This window comes from Filicampus tigris, chromosome 1, assembly GCF_054856515.1.
Source record: "Filicampus tigris isolate MCC_2025a chromosome 1, RoL_Ftig_1.0, whole genome shotgun sequence".
Lineage (NCBI taxonomy): Eukaryota > Metazoa > Chordata > Actinopteri > Syngnathiformes > Syngnathidae > Filicampus > Filicampus tigris.
In genome coordinates, this window is record NC_141217.1 from 37,205,832 (window position 1) to 37,221,556 (window position 15,725).

Below are 15,725 nucleotides of genomic sequence, written 5' to 3' on the forward strand. Positions count from 1 at the left end.
TTCCATTATTTGTTGCAGGGTTGTTTGGGTCAGAAAATTTAAATGAAAATCAACCAAAAATAGTGTGGCCTTTGGGAATGAAGGGCTTCATAAAACTGTTGGAATGGAGAGTGCAGGTGGTGGTATGCACGGTGAGCAGAGAGCAAAGTTAGGGTGAGGTCTTGCCAATCAGTCTATATGATAAACAGCGAGGGAGCAGTGAATTTGCCTGTGTGAGTAAAGAGAGAGCCGTTGAAGAAGATTAGACAGTTCATACTGGTGAGTGGTGACAAAGCCGATCTTGCGTGTGGACGAGAGTTTCTCAAGATCAACTCATTAGTACACTGTAATGAGGACACTCATTTTCAATGGATAATCTTCAAGGTTATTTTTGTTATCATTCTAACACGTTCGTATGATCACCTTTGTCCTATTGGCTATTAAATCCCATTGTAAAGGAAAATGCAATTTATTGCCTTGTACTGGGTTGTTTTACTGGGCCAAAGCCACGCACGCGTACGCACGCACACTCATCCCACTTGAATATCTCCCTCCTCGTCAAAGCCCCTATAAGCGAACCTCCAATGGGCGTCAGCAGGGTGCCCCCCACCCCTCCCTCTCCCTCTCTCCTTCCCCCTCAGCTCCGTCAGTGTGTCCCCTACTCCGATAAAGGTCCGAGCATCATTTGCAACACAGAGGCGACAGAACCAGTCCGCGCTCGCCGTTGGCACTCCAGCTGCAATTCGGACCGTATCGGTGATGCTTGTGTTTGCCTTTGGAGCGAAACCAAACGCGGACAGGCGCTAGTGCAGAGAAGTCAAGTGGCCGCACTTGTTGCTGGTGTGCTCAGGTGAGGCCGAGGGCGCACGAGAGTCCTCGCTGCGCGCACATGGCCGCAGCCAAGACGCGCTCCTTCGCCTCCTCTTAGTGCGCGCCATGCAGGGGCAGCTGCAGGCCGGGGAACCACACGACACCTGACTTTCCTCCCCAATCGCCCGACGCTCTCTCCAGCTTCATCTTGAGTCGAACGATTTTGTGAGACAACAACTCCACCATGTTGGCTTTCAACGAGATTCTAAGCACACGGGGAACCCGGAGTCAGCGTTGCGGGTCTCGGGGACTCTCATCCAAGTCACAACAAAATCCCAGAGCCGCTTCCAGCTGTGTGTGTGTTTTGCTGCTGCTGCTTGTCACCCCGAGAGTGGATTCTTCATGGTGGTGAGTCTCTTTCCATCAATCTGACCGGCTTGGCCGACAAAAAAAAAAAAAAATGGGCGCATAAAATATGGTATATACATCGTTCCAACATTTTAGAGCATTCTTAAATGGTTATTGTACTTTGCAGTGCTATAGAATTGATCCCTTATTTAGTCACCTCAACGGGTCTAAAATAGAAACACATCTTAGTATGATGCGCTATAAAATAAATAAATATGTGAACAAAATATATATTGTTGAATATATTTTTTTCCCAGAAATAATATAGCCACTCCTCTTTTTGAGCAGATTTCTTTGGGGGTGGAAATCAATTTGTGATGAAGGTTAATTTCAGTTCAGTTCACTTTAAGTTAATGAAGTAATGACAGTTTGTTGTCATGGCAGAAACGTTAATCATTTTTGTCAAACGACATGCATTGTGCTTTGTGGTAGGTGTTGTGTCTTTGCTTGGTTGAAGCACATTGAGTTGCCTTGTGTATGAAAATTGCTATAGAAATAAAACTGCCTTGCCTTGCAAAGTTTTGTCACTTTTGTGGTGTCTGCCACAATCAAGTGATTAACTTCATTTTTGTGGCACTTGGCTCAAAACATGTTTGACTCAGCTGGAACTGGCATCGATCAATGCAAAACACTCATTCATTCAAACACACATAATAACGTATGCACATATACATTTAATTGATATACTGTACATTGTAGGCAAGGGGTGAGAAAATATAAGCACTAATATTCGTATGTTTGTGTGTTGTCTTTGTTCAAAATCAATCCGCTTGATCTTGGGAAAGAAGAAAAAAAAATCCCATGTAGCCCGGTCGGGTGAGGAGGAAAGTTGCACCAGCACAGTGATGTTCTTCTTGGCCAGGAACAGTCCGATGCTCAGGGTTTAGTAAGCAAACAAGAGTTGTCTTAGTTTGGGTAGTTTGGATTTGTATCTTCTGTGACACCAGTCGTGTAACCTTTATGGCACACCTAATGCAGTTAGGAAAATCAATTTTGCAGATTGTCACATGACTTGGCTGCAACCAGCAGCGGCACTTTTGACGCAGTCTCAACTATTTCTCATCTTAAACAGGAACACAGAAGTCGAGCTGCATCCAGGCGTTGTTATAAATTCTGGTCATTACATCACTGGCACGCATGGAAACGGGAGTTCATAAGATTCCAAGAGAGAGATTCTTCCATCTCATAAGCAGAAGACAGACAGCACTTCTGACTCGTACTGATCTTTACTGTTCAATGTTTGGGAGTTCTCTATATATCGTTGCGCAGCGTTCACATTGGAGCAGACCAAGCACAGGTGGCTAAAGTAAGCACACTCTGTACAACAAGTACAAGTATAGATACCTGTGTTTAAAAAAAAAAAAAAGATTCTGGTAAAAACAGACATTTTGCCGACTGTTTCGTGTATAAATATTGCGCTTGTGGAATAAAAGTTAATCCAACCATTTTTAACCATCTCGGGGGACGTTCATTTTGTCACTTCTGTCGACTGAAAGTGACATCACAGTTGCCCAGGGCTCAGGTAACAACATATCACAGCTCTACTATTTTCCGAAGCTGACGACAGAAGTGACAAAATGGCCGCCCCCTGAGATGGTTAAAAACAGGTGGATTTTGCTGCTTAACTCATATTCCACAAACGCAATATTAATCAGAATGCCGTGTTTCAACTAGTGGGCCAGCATAGAACTTATTCTTCATAAAAATATATGTTTGGGTTGACTTCTCTTCAAGTAGCAGTTAAATGTATAAAAGGAGAAGTTAATGTTTGCTGTCAATGATACAGAATACCTCACTTGTTAACTTGGCAAAATACAAAAAAAAAAAAATACTCACAATACAGTTTGACTTTTCTATTATCTATTATCCATAGTGCTCATACGCAGAAAAAAATAATCATGTTATATGTCGCATATTGTTGTTTCAGAGCTAGCTAGCTTCGGCTCAACTTTTATGTTATTGAATTGTCTCTCCATAGCTTCACTAACTCCATGAACTGAACCGACTTAAAAAAAAAAGCTAAATTAGCTAATGATAACTAGCAGTACTAACAAAATACACATACTTGCATCATTTTTCAGATTAGACAAAAGATTTTGGGGGGAATGCCAGAAGTTCATCGTCGCAGTACAAATTTGCACCTAATCATTCTCATAGCTGACAACATCAAACAATCCTCTTAAATACTGCATGGATGGGAATATCTTGCTTCACTGAATCTGTTGCTGTGAATGCTCCATGCGTCACATTCTTCCATGTTGTTGCTGTCCCTGATTTTTTTTCCAAGACCCTAACATTAAATTTTTTTTACATCATGTCGTCATCCGCAGAGGATGGAAAATGTTACGAGCAAGTAAGAAGTAGAAAGTACAAATACCAGTTTTCAAAAATAGGAAAACTCAACAGTTAAAACAAGATGCAGAAAAAGTCAAGTAAAGTTGAAGTACAGGACATGCCTGAAAAATCAACTTAAATGCTGCAACAAACTATTTGTACTTTGTTGTTTGCAATCTCTTGTTTGGGATCACTCCATTGATGTCATTTTCCATGAGTGATTGGAGGTTTTATGGCAGCAATAAAACCTGCGGGATTTAAAATTACTTGGTGGACTGTTTTATTTGAACGTGTAATCATAAAGAAAAAGATACAGCTATATAAAATAAATAGAAATAGAAAGAAAGAAAGAGTGAGAGAGAAAGAAAGAAAGCAAGAAAGAAAGCAGGAAAGCAAGAAAGAAAGAAAAGAAAGAAAGAAAGAAATGACTGAGGTCAGCAATGTCATCTTTTGTCACAGTTTATGTTTAAAAAAAAGATTAGGAACAAGCAAAAATACGGAAATGTATCCAAACATAGCTGTACGTGTGTACAATCACCTTGTTCTAAACCACAACGTATAAACCCATTGATAAAGAAACTAAAAAACAAAAACTTGAGCAAAAAAACCTTCATCTCGTGGACAAGAAGCGGCTGGACAAACTGGTCAAGAGGGCCGGCTCTGTCCTGGGCTGCTCCCTGGACTCTGTGGACTCGGTGGGGGACAGGAGGATGTTGGCCAAGCTGTCATCAATGCTGGGCAACCCGGACCACCCCCTCCAGGGCACCCTAACAGCACTCCACAGCACCTTCAGTGACAGACTGTTACACCCTCGCTGTGCAAAGGAGAGATTCCGCCGTTCCTTCTTGCCTGCTGCTGTCAGACTCTTTAACAAGAACATTGTGTAGTCTCTACAAACTGGCGGTCATTAGTGCAATTGTGCAGTCCTGCACCTGAGCTCGTATCGTGCAATACCCAATATTCCCCACTACTGTAATACCGTGCAATACTCAACATTCCCCACTACTGTTAGTCTAGTTTTATTTTTATCCAATGCTGTTCCTTACATTTCACTACAGCACTGCAGCACTGTCACTTAGAGTATTTTTTCCTCTGTACTATGTACAGGCCGAAATGAGTGTTCCTCATATTTTTTATGTAGATGTAGGTTGGTGTGTATACACATGTGTATATACACATGTTACTGCGTATATCTACATAGGTTTGATTCTAAATGTTTGCCGTCAATGTTATACATTAATGGCCACATTATGCCGCCGCCCCTGTGTGACCTATATCTTTGCTACTGTAACAATGAAAATTTCCCCACTGTGGGATCAATAAAGGCATTCTTATTCTTACTTGTTTTGACAAAAAAAAAAAAAAAAGGTCTTCCTCAGATTTGAATTGATTTCAACCATCTGTCAAATCTATCAATATTTCAAGAAAGATGCTAAACAACATGCAGATGCACTGGCACCCAAGCAAGAGCAAGACTTCATACTTTGTGAGTCTTCAACCAATTTGTCAAGTTCACTTTCTGGGACGGTGTTGTATCAGGTGAAGCCTGCTGTCATGGGTGCGGCCATCTTGGAAACGGGAGCTGGACCGCAGTCGCACTCACAAAAGTGCTGAGTGCAATCACAGACTGCCCCCTATCAGTCAGATATCTGTAGTGCTATCTTGTTTCTCAAATCCTTTCTGCCCTTAACTTAAAAATGAAAAAATGGAGTCAGCCAACTTTAGTTCTCATTGGCTCATTTGATGTCCAATCCCGAGCACTCACTGTAACTCGTTTGTGCCAGTAGTCGCAGGCAAAACGTAACGTTCCTGTTCCCGTTGGAGTGTTTTCCTCCACACGAGCCAGGCAGTCTTGAGAACATTCAACGGCAGCCAGTGGAAGAGCTCCGGGCGGGCCCGTCATCTTATACACCCTGGCGCGTCTTTCTCCCAGCGTGCAGCGTGTGGCGCACAAGCAAGCGGCTTTAGGTGCGCCCATGATGATTTACAAGCCAATAAAGGCAAGTCCTCTTGACTCTCAAGAGGGAAAGAGGAGAAATTAAGAATGAGTTGCTGCTTTGCTTGTCCTGGCCTTTGATGAGCACTTTCTTGGTCTTCCTCTGGTCTCATTCCTCTCTCGGGAGGTCGAGAGCCGCTGGTCTCCGTCCTCTCTCTCGTAAAAGCACCACACAGCTACGCACCTCTTGACGCCTCCTGAGTGACCCACCTAAGCCCCAACGAGGCGCTGGCCGCTCTTATGCACACACATACGCGCACGTATCACTTTCAGACATTACCGTGGAAAAGCCGGCTGCAGTGTTTTATGTCTGTTTTATGAAGGTTGCGTGGAGGATTGGACAGAGAGCGTGGGAGAGACGTGAGTGAAAGGAAAATGAGAGCTAAAGGGGGTGTCCGCTGGACAGGGTTATTGGAGGCCCCTTGGCCTGATTTGTGACAGCGTGCTTTCGACGGTGTCTCGTTGGGAAACATTGAAAGACACATCCAGGTGCAGAGAGGTTAAGTGTCTATTTATTTGCACAGACCAGTAAATGGTTTCCTCCTCTCCCCTATTTACAAACCTTAAACTCTTCGGGGTTGGAGACTTTGGGAGTCCAACAAGGTTGTTTTGGCCTTTCTCGGCTGCATGCTATCTACCGGGCCGTCGAGTACTCGGACGCTACGTTGTTCTCTTGATGTCACTTTTGTATGATGGGCATCGAGTTCAAATTCGACGAGGTTGCTTGACGTGTGTTGCACACCATGCAGAGAAGCAGAAGGCAGACAGAGATGGAGGCAGGCAAGGGGATTTGTATATACATACATACATACATACACACACACACAAACATTTATCATGCATTTATGATTTATCACGGCTTCTGGCATACTGGCATCTCTTTTGTTCCGCCACTCTCCTCTCCCGCGTGCAACAGTCAATAGCGCCCGTGCATATAATAAAAAGTGATCAGAAATACATACATATATATATATATACATACATATACACATATATACATACATATACACATATATACATACATATACAGTACATATATATATACACATACATACATATACACATATATACATACATATACATATATACAGTACATATATATGTATATGTATATATATATGTGTATATATATGTATATGTATATATATATGTATATGTATGTATATATATATGTATATATATATATATATATATATATATATATATTTCCCTCAGAGGGCCGTAATGACCTTATAAATGTTTAAACACCGTCTCATATTATTGCATATACAGTACAGCAACAATTTTATGGAAAACTAGTTTTGAAATCAGAAGTCAAGGAAAATAGTCTGTTTGACTATTGTTCAAGTTACTGTAATAACGTAAGAAGTAAATGCTTGCAATATCACTACATTATTATTTATTACATAAGACAATTTTAAATTTGGGTACAGATTTTAACAAGCCTCATGGAAGTTGACATGCTTGATTTGCTTTTGTGGGCCACATAAAATGATGTGGCGGGCTAGATCTGGCCCACGGGCCTTGGGTTTGACACGGGTGTTATAGGGGAAGATGTGATTTCAATTTGTCACTCCTGGTTGTTTCATATGTAGGTACATAGGTGCACTGGGTGCCCGTGTGATCTGTGACAACATCCCAGCCTTGGTGAACAAGCAGCGGCAACTTTGCCAGCGTCACCCAGACATCATGCAGGCCATCGGCGAGGGTACAAAGGAGTGGATCCGAGAGTGCCAGCACCAGTTCAGACACCACCGCTGGAACTGCAGCACATTGGAACGCGACCCCACTGTGTTCGGCCGCGTCTTGCTGAGAAGTAAGTCCACGTCGTCCAACACGTCACCTACGCCTGACGGTCATTCCGTTTCACTTGAACACTTTCAAAGCTAAGGGGCAGCTCCTACTCGAGCCGGGAGATGGAAAAGCTGAATTTCTAGGCTCCTTGTCCTTGTGTGGGGAAGCCGGCAGCGCACCTCTTGCGCAAAAGCAAAGTGGGAGAGACATGCGTTCTTGAAAAGTACACAAGAGCCTACAGACAGTACATTCATATTTTTAGAGTCAATAGAAGTTGTTGCTCTTTTACTTGCCATGTTCCAATGCCTCGAAGATTATATTTGTTTTAAATGCAGCCATGTTCGGATGCAGGCCTTTTCGGTGCTTTGTTGACGCTGAGTGACAGAGCAGCCCTCCCAAAAGGCTTTCCCTGGCTTTGTGCGAATGCCTGCTCTCGGAGTACGGTGCTTTCATAAGTGGTGAGAGTATCGGGCCTTCCGTTGCGTGGTTTGCTCAAAAAATTAGATCCTGTTTTGAGAAACTTGCAATGGATGGCCTGATTTGTTCTACGCATTGTAGCAGTTTACTGGCCATAAAGCTTGGCAAACTGCTGCACTGCAGCCGAGGAGAGCATTAGTAGAGTGGCACAAAAAGCTAAACACAAAACTGTAAAAAAGAACCCTTACCTTCAGGTGTCGTTCTGGATAATGTTTACATAACATAACATAATTCCGCTGGGGAAAAAAAAGACAATTACTGATGGAATGATGGTAACCGCCCCTAGTCAATGAAGTACATTTGGTTTCATGATCCGTGAAGGGGATTACTTTGGCGTGGATCAAACTAGCATTGTTCAGTCTTGGTAGACGTCTGCACTCCTGAAAGCCTTTCAAAGCATGCTGGCTGGGAAAAGAACACGTTCCGCATTCGATATGGAGATACGGCCTGTGTGTGTGGTGCAGAGGGATAAACATTATTGAAGATGTAAATATTTAGAGAGAGATATTGATTGTCAGACAAACAGCGTTCGTTTGAATGATGAACAGCAATGCCCTCCTTCAGCCTCCCACACAAACATCCCCGCGCCACCCACTGCCCTCATCCAGCCCGCCCCCCTCCCTCCCTCACTGATGCAGCAAGACATTCCAGTCAATGCAGAGTCAACAGGTTGGATAACAGACCCTTCTTGGCTCTTGTACCTTCCGTTCATTTATTATCAACAATGTAAAAAGGATATACTGCAGAACCAGAATTTGTAAACAAAAAGATTTGTAGGATCGTCTTCATCTTGTGTCAACTCAGTCTCGGTCTATCAAATGAGACATCATTGTCGGGTTGACAAAGCTGAGACGGCAAAATCAAGCCAATCATCAGCATTAACATACTCAGTGCATCATAGCAAACTGTCTTTGCTTTTGTTTTATCCTTTTATCCACTGCCTTGAATTCGACATGGGCAACAAGTACAGGCGCTCTTTTTCATTTCGACGCTCAACAGTCCTTCTAATCTATGACATGAATGTGTGTGACATTTCTGATTGGCCAGAAAACCAAATAAAAGTACACGGTGGCGGCAAGAATGGACATTGCCTCTGCCAGCTTGTGGAAGTGCTGCACTCCATTGGCGCAATGCATAAAAGAAGCCCATAGTCAGTAATAATCAGCAGAGCAAGCCTCGACAGGTTCTGGACATGCAGACTTAGCCGCCATCTTGAAACGGGAGTCACTGGCAGAGCTGGGCATTTTACTAAAAATTCCCAGTCTGTTTATCGCCTTCCGCCTACAGCTGGGGTACCCTTCCGCCGTCCGTCTATCCGCCATTTTGTCCGGCCGGACCAAACAGTAATCGCCTATAGGCTGGTCCGACTACCATTTTAAACAGACTTCCGTGAGCGTTTCTGACTACCAACTTTGACAAACTACCCACCTGCTGGGCGATATTTGAAACTAAAGTATCACCGTGGCATGGAAGCCTCACTGCGGTCAAACTAAATGCGTCTCCTTTTAGGACCTTTGAGGACCTCTGCCACGGCTAATGGGAAACAGAGGCCTCGCCACGGCCATTGAAGCCTCGCCATGGCCATTGAAGCCTCACCGCGAAAATAGACGATAGACAATTACATAGACGGAAAAAAAATGTTCTTCCGACTATGCTTAGTCCGACTAAGTTATCCGTCTACTGTTTATCGCCTACAAAATGGATGTCCGTCACAATGCTCAGCTCTGGTCACTGGTGATTTCTTCCATTCACATGTACTGAGGTAATTCATTTAAACATGTTTCAATGAAAGTCAAAATTGAAATTTAGGCGAAGCTTCTATCTATTTTGGGTTCATATTTTTATATCCGACTCCAGTGGAGTCGTGCCTTACTACGCGCCGCTGCATTGTACATGTCGCACAGCATTTTCAAAACTGAAAGCGGTTGTAATGGAATATGTAGATAAGCTATTAGGATCTTTAAACAGAGTTATCGTTTATCCCAGATAATGTCCATTTTCAAGTCCAGACAGTTACTACCAGGAATGGTCACATCATGATGTGGTTCTGAAGCCTTTCTGCGCGGGAGAAACTGACTGCTTCTGAGTGCGGAATGGATGTGATTATCAGTCCAATGGGTCTTATGCACACTTTCTCCATCTCTGTTCCAGGCAGCCGAGAAGCAGCGTTCGTCTACGCCATCTCGTCCGCCGGGGTGGTGTATGCGCTTACTCGTGCCTGCAGTCAAGGGGAGCTTAAGATGTGTAACTGCGACCCGCAAAAACGTGGTCGAGACAAGGATGAGAGAGGAGAATTTGACTGGGGGGGATGCAGTGACCACATCAACTACGGGATCAGATTCGCCAAAGCTTTCATAGACGCCAAAGAGAGGACGGTCCGTGATGCGCGGGCGCTCATGAACCTGCACAACAACCGCTGTGGAAGAACTGTGAGTTGCTGTATTTACACGAGCCCTACGCCATATTTGTAAACCCGTATCTTTTAAATATCTATCATTTGTCTTTTCTACCTCTGCCAAGTGCAGAGGCTGAGGACTTTCGGGCAGTTTAACCTTTTACGATTAATCAGTTATTATCATCATCGTACATGTGTCTACAAATTCTATTTGGAATTGTAAATATTGCTATTTAAGCCCGCAGTGTATTTGAATATGCTGCCAATGGCGCATACAGTTCAGTGTCGCCTCGACAAGTTTAATTTGTTCCATGCTCAACTTTTTTTTCCGGAAAACCAGTGAACTGGCGCATTTGAAAGTCAAGCTGCAACTTCAATACATATGCTTATAAGCAGAGCTGGGCAGTCCGACCCGGCCGAATGCCCATTTTAGGGGGCGGGGGGTGTTGGTTGACAAATTTTTAAAAAGGGCTGGACGAAGCATGGCAGGAAGTGGATTTTAGTCCAGCCCACTAATCGGCCCTCATGTGTTTGACATGGTCGCAAGGCGGCCAAATTTCATCTCAGCCTACTCAGTGAAAGGCTTCTTTTTAGGCTTCTTTCTACTCCCGTGTCGGCGCCAGCGACAACTGCCGCAGTGACAATTTTTCATGAATAAGGGCGGGGGGGTCGAGGCCGGAAGGGTACCGAGGTCAAGGGTGGAGGGTTGCGGTCGGACCGGCAAAAAAGGGTCAAGTGCCCAGCTCTGCATATAAGGTATTCAAATCTGTGCTCTGCATTTAGGCGGTGAAGCGTTTCATGAAGCTGGAGTGCAAGTGTCACGGTGTGAGCGGCTCGTGCACACTGCGGACGTGCTGGATGGCCATGTCGGACTTCAGAAAGACCGGCGACTACCTGAGGAGGAAATACAACGGGGCCATCGAGGTGACCATGAACCAAGACGGGACGGGATTCACCGTAGCCAATAAAGCCTTTCGGAAGGCGACCAAAAATGATCTCGTCTACTTTGAAAACTCACCCAATTATTGTCTGCCGGACAAATCAACAGGTAATCTGCTTAACCCTGTTGATAGATGGGCGCTGTCTATATTATGTGTGTGTACATTAATGTCTTTGTTTGTGTGTGGATGTCAATCATGGCAGTCAGATAAGACAGTTGGCCTCCTGTGTGATGTCTGTGTCAGTGGAAGCTAATATCCTAGTCGCCTGAGGGAGCGACGTGGTCATTCTGTGACCACCTGACCTCTGTCAGTCTTTGCCAACACAAACACACACCTACACAAGCCCGCCGGTTACCGCCTATGTCGCCCCACCTTTACCTAATGCTACCAACTGCTTACGATGGCCTCGGTTCGCTCCATTCAGAGGATGAAATGCTTGAGCAATCTTGAGGGATCAACACCTCTCCGTTTTTTTACCCTCCTCTATCTCTGTCAATTGGTCCATCATCCCCCTCTTTTCTCACCTTCCCAGTGGAATTCACAGCCTCGGGGCACAAGCAGCTAATTAAAAAAAAAAAAAAAAGTTGCTTCTTTTTGTTGACCACAGTCTCTCTCGCTCGCTGTCTGTCTGAACTAAGCGTAGCTGGAGGGCAGAGTGGGCCTCAGAGTGTGAGAGCCTGTCTGTCTGTCACGCTCCACTGTCCATTTAACCGTCACACACACACATGCTCACGCACACACAATGTGGCTTCAAAGGGAGCAGTGGCTTGGGAAAGGCAGTGTAACTACAGGCTACTCTACCAACATTGCATAGCTGTCTATGTGTCTCTGTTGTTCTATGGGCAGCTTGTTGTGATAGCTAGCAATTCAAACACGGAGCTTCTCAAATCAAACAGCGGCACTAATCTCTCTGTGGATGACATTCACACACACGCACACACACACCAAGCCAATGCATTATGCAGTTTAGGCATTCAGGACTTTGATACTGCAGTTACAATTCCATACATTCAGTTTCTGCACCGCTTGTTCACATTCAAAACTGTGCCATACATATCATGCGAGTAACTGTGCCGACCCCTGACTAAAAAAAAAAAGACAAAGCCGAAAGTCAAACAACAAACAAACATTCAAACTTCCACTGACGTTAAAGGATCATTTCGCATCTTCAGTGAACTTAGTTTGAGTCTGAATTATGTTTTCGGAACGTGCGAGGAAGCCGGACTAGCTGGAGAAAATGCCCACGAGTACGGGGAGACCGTGCAAACTCCACACAGGCAGACAAACCATGAACCTCAGAAATGCAAGAAAGATGTGCTGACCTCTCTTTCTCCGTACCGCACAGTTGTGATTGTAAAAGTTCATTCAAACATAATAGACACCATCTGCCACAACAAATCAGTACTGTTAAGTCCCAGGTCATTCATATGGTAGCCAAAAATATTTTGAGGACAGAGGGCCAGTCTCAAGGATCCTGCTAACTTCTGCATACAGTGGACGCCTGCGTACTCGCACTTCGGCACCCACAGATTCGCAGATTTGTTTTCAATATTTTTAAAATATTTTTGGGGGTTGTTCCAGCACATTACATTAGCCAGAAAAACACAAACTTCATAACACTTCAAACAATTCAGCAGCACATTTCATTTCCACTTTATTTACACTTACTCTTTTTTCCTTCATCGCTGAAGGTGAAATGGGTCCAAAAATCCTTTCGTCGATTTCTACCAGCATTATTATTATTATTATATAACGGACATTATCTCTGACTTTCACCATCATACCTGCCTAATTTGTCAACTGCTTCCGGGTGACCGCTCAAGTTGGCCTCTGATTGGTTCTCTTCTCAATTTGTTCTGTTTCATTTTCTGAGTGTTTTTTTCTCCTGCCCGCATGTTTCCTTCTGATTGGATTTCGTAACTGTGTTTTTTCATTTCGTCTTTTAATCATTGACAAGATTGTCAAGTTAATGTAGTTATCGTTATCGTCTTAACGAATGACTTCTATTTCAGTAATCGTTTCGTTTTCGTCTGAAAAAAAATATTCGGGATGAAATAAGTGGCGAAAAATTGTAGTCAACTAAATGAACACTGATAGACAGACTAAAGGCGCTTAATTTCTTGTGTAGTGGAGAAGGGCGGACTCATGTTGGATTCCAAAGTGCAAACACTCCACACGGTTTTGGCTATGCCCAAAAAAGTGAGGAAAACTGAACTGGTGAAAAACAATTTAACGATATGACACAATTAAAAAAAACAATACTATTTAGTTTTCAGTCTTTCACATGGTTTCAGCAATTATCTTCAAAAATGTGTAACATACTTAGAATTAACTCAAATTATACCAGGCAAGATTATGACATTTAAATAGTGTGTGAGTAGACCTAAAAATACTGTCAATAGATGCTGTTAGTCTTCAGGATTGGCTATTTGCACATTAGGACTGTTGTTTCCATACACCTCACATTAAAAAGGCAACTTATTAGCACAAAGCTGCAAGGGAAAAAGGAATTACAAATGTACATTTTCATGTGTTTTTAGATGAAAGTAAGACAAAGCAGAGATTTGACAAAGGCGGGCTCCTTCAAGAATGAAACCTGCATGGCGGAATAGTGCAACAGCAGCCAGCGCTGATGTAACTTGGAGTCTTTGTCTGCATCCAGGATTAGTCTCTTAATTTAGCTGTTGAGGTTGGGTCCAAGCTATGTGGCTAATGTTATCAATAACCTCCGTTACAACAACAGCACAAGCAAAGGTTATTGGATGCTTGGTCGATTGAAAGCTCAATGCATTTGCGGTGATGGCAGTTTCATTGAATTGAATTCTTGAACATAGATACAGTTCGGACCTCGACTCTATCCACATCTTGTTGCTTTCTTGGAAGCTGTAGCAGCTGCAAAAACGGGACTCTCTGCACGTTTTCCTCTATTCTCAGTTCCTCTTGTCTAAATAGTATATACACTGTTAAAAAAAAAAAAAAAAAAGGTTATAGAAAGTGGTACATATAACTGACGGAAATCACGTCAAATGTATCTGATAATTGTTAGTCAGTAAAGGAATGATAAAATAATGGGTAACTTACTACTTATTTTATTTCAGTAACAAGCGTTACCTATAAAAATGTACAAGTAGTATAATATTCCAACGCTTAAAAAATCCAACTATAGAATCTACTCAATGAATAGGACAATCGTATGTATCTAAAGGCTGAGTTTTTAATCAAACTCTTGTTTACTCTCCAGGTTCCATCGGCACCGCTGGGCGGCTGTGCAATAAGACATCGCACAGCCCCGAGGGATGCGAGGTCATGTGTTGTGGGCGGGGCTACGACACCACCAGAGTTGAACAATTCACCCAGTGCGAATGCAAATTTGAATGGTGCTGTGCCGTGGAGTGCAAGGTCTGCAAGGAAACGGTGGATGTACACACATGTAAGGCCCCCAAGCAAGCTGAATGGCTGGACAAGACCTGAGCGCACGCCCCCCCGCCGCCATCGTGGGATGGAGCTCCGCCCCTCCCCCTTTGCAGGTCATCCTGCAGAAAATGGCATTCTGGGAAAGTGTGTCTGAATGTGCTCTGCATCTCCGCCATCCCCCCCTCCCCCCCGTCCCCATCTCGGTTCATCGTTGCATGGCTTACAGTATGTACCTGTTTGTGTCAAAGCGGTAGAATTCAATGCCGCTCCATATAAATCATTCGTCTCTCTTTGTGAACTGTTGAGGTCGGAGGATGAGCAGTGACAGAGAACAACCGTGGGGTTCCGATGGCGATGGCTCAACATTTCAGTCCATTTGGAACTTTGTTCTAGTGTGTGGTTGTGGGTTGAAAATGGTCTACTGCTTTGATGATGCTTCAAGGACACATTCTTACATGAACTGAGCCTTCAAAACAGTATTATAACAACAGCGTCATATACTCACATATTTTCCTTGGCTTTTATGGAAGGAGAAGTACAAGTTGTTTTTTTTAACCCCTGCAACAACTGTGTTTGTCAGACGGTGTGCACTTTGACCAGTGGATATTGAAGATAAAGAAATCTTTTGCAAAAGACTTAAGGAGAACATGGAGATGTCAATTTTTTTTTTCAATAAATGGACAGATGAGTCATTGGAACATTGAATGCAATACTGTAAGGGAAAAAGGAAAGCTATGTTTTGTTGTTTTGTTTAAATGATTTATTTAAATATGATGAATTGTTGGTTCATTTCCCATTTTTGGATGCAATGCACTACAATGACTGACGCAAGGAGCCCACCTTTGTTAGTATGAAGAAGGTTGGTCAGTCAGTCAAACTAAAGCCACAAATCCCAAACAGATTGGACAAGGTTGTTCTTGAGCTTGCTTGTTTCACTTTGTGTACTATATGGCCTTCCTCCACTACAGATGATGTTCATATGAAATATATGCTATGTTAGTCAGACACTACACTTGTGTTTCTTTTTTCTTTTCATTTGGAATTAAGAAAATACAGCAGATACTTTGCGGAGCATAACTAATACAGGGATGGGGGGGGGGGGGGGGTAAAACAGCTCGCACTCAGTAGCACAACAGCCATGCCAGTAACAAAGGCTTATTCTGTGTCAGATGGGATG

General features: G+C 43.4%; 1 protein-coding gene across 1 annotated transcript; it reads left to right on the top strand.

Moving 5' to 3' along the window:
- The first annotated feature begins 641 nt into the window (after positions 1-641).
- On the top strand, positions 642-15,558 carry LOC147153935 (protein Wnt-2b-A-like). The gene is made up of 5 exons (XM_086038081.1): positions 642-1,197; positions 7,123-7,343; positions 9,950-10,227; positions 10,977-11,241; positions 14,376-15,558. The coding sequence occupies exons 1-5, from the start codon at positions 1,034-1,036 to the stop codon at positions 14,603-14,605; spliced, it is 1,158 nt and encodes a 385-aa protein (XP_085894207.1). The 5' UTR covers positions 642-1,033; the 3' UTR covers positions 14,606-15,558.
- Positions 15,559-15,725: the final 167 nt, after the last annotated feature.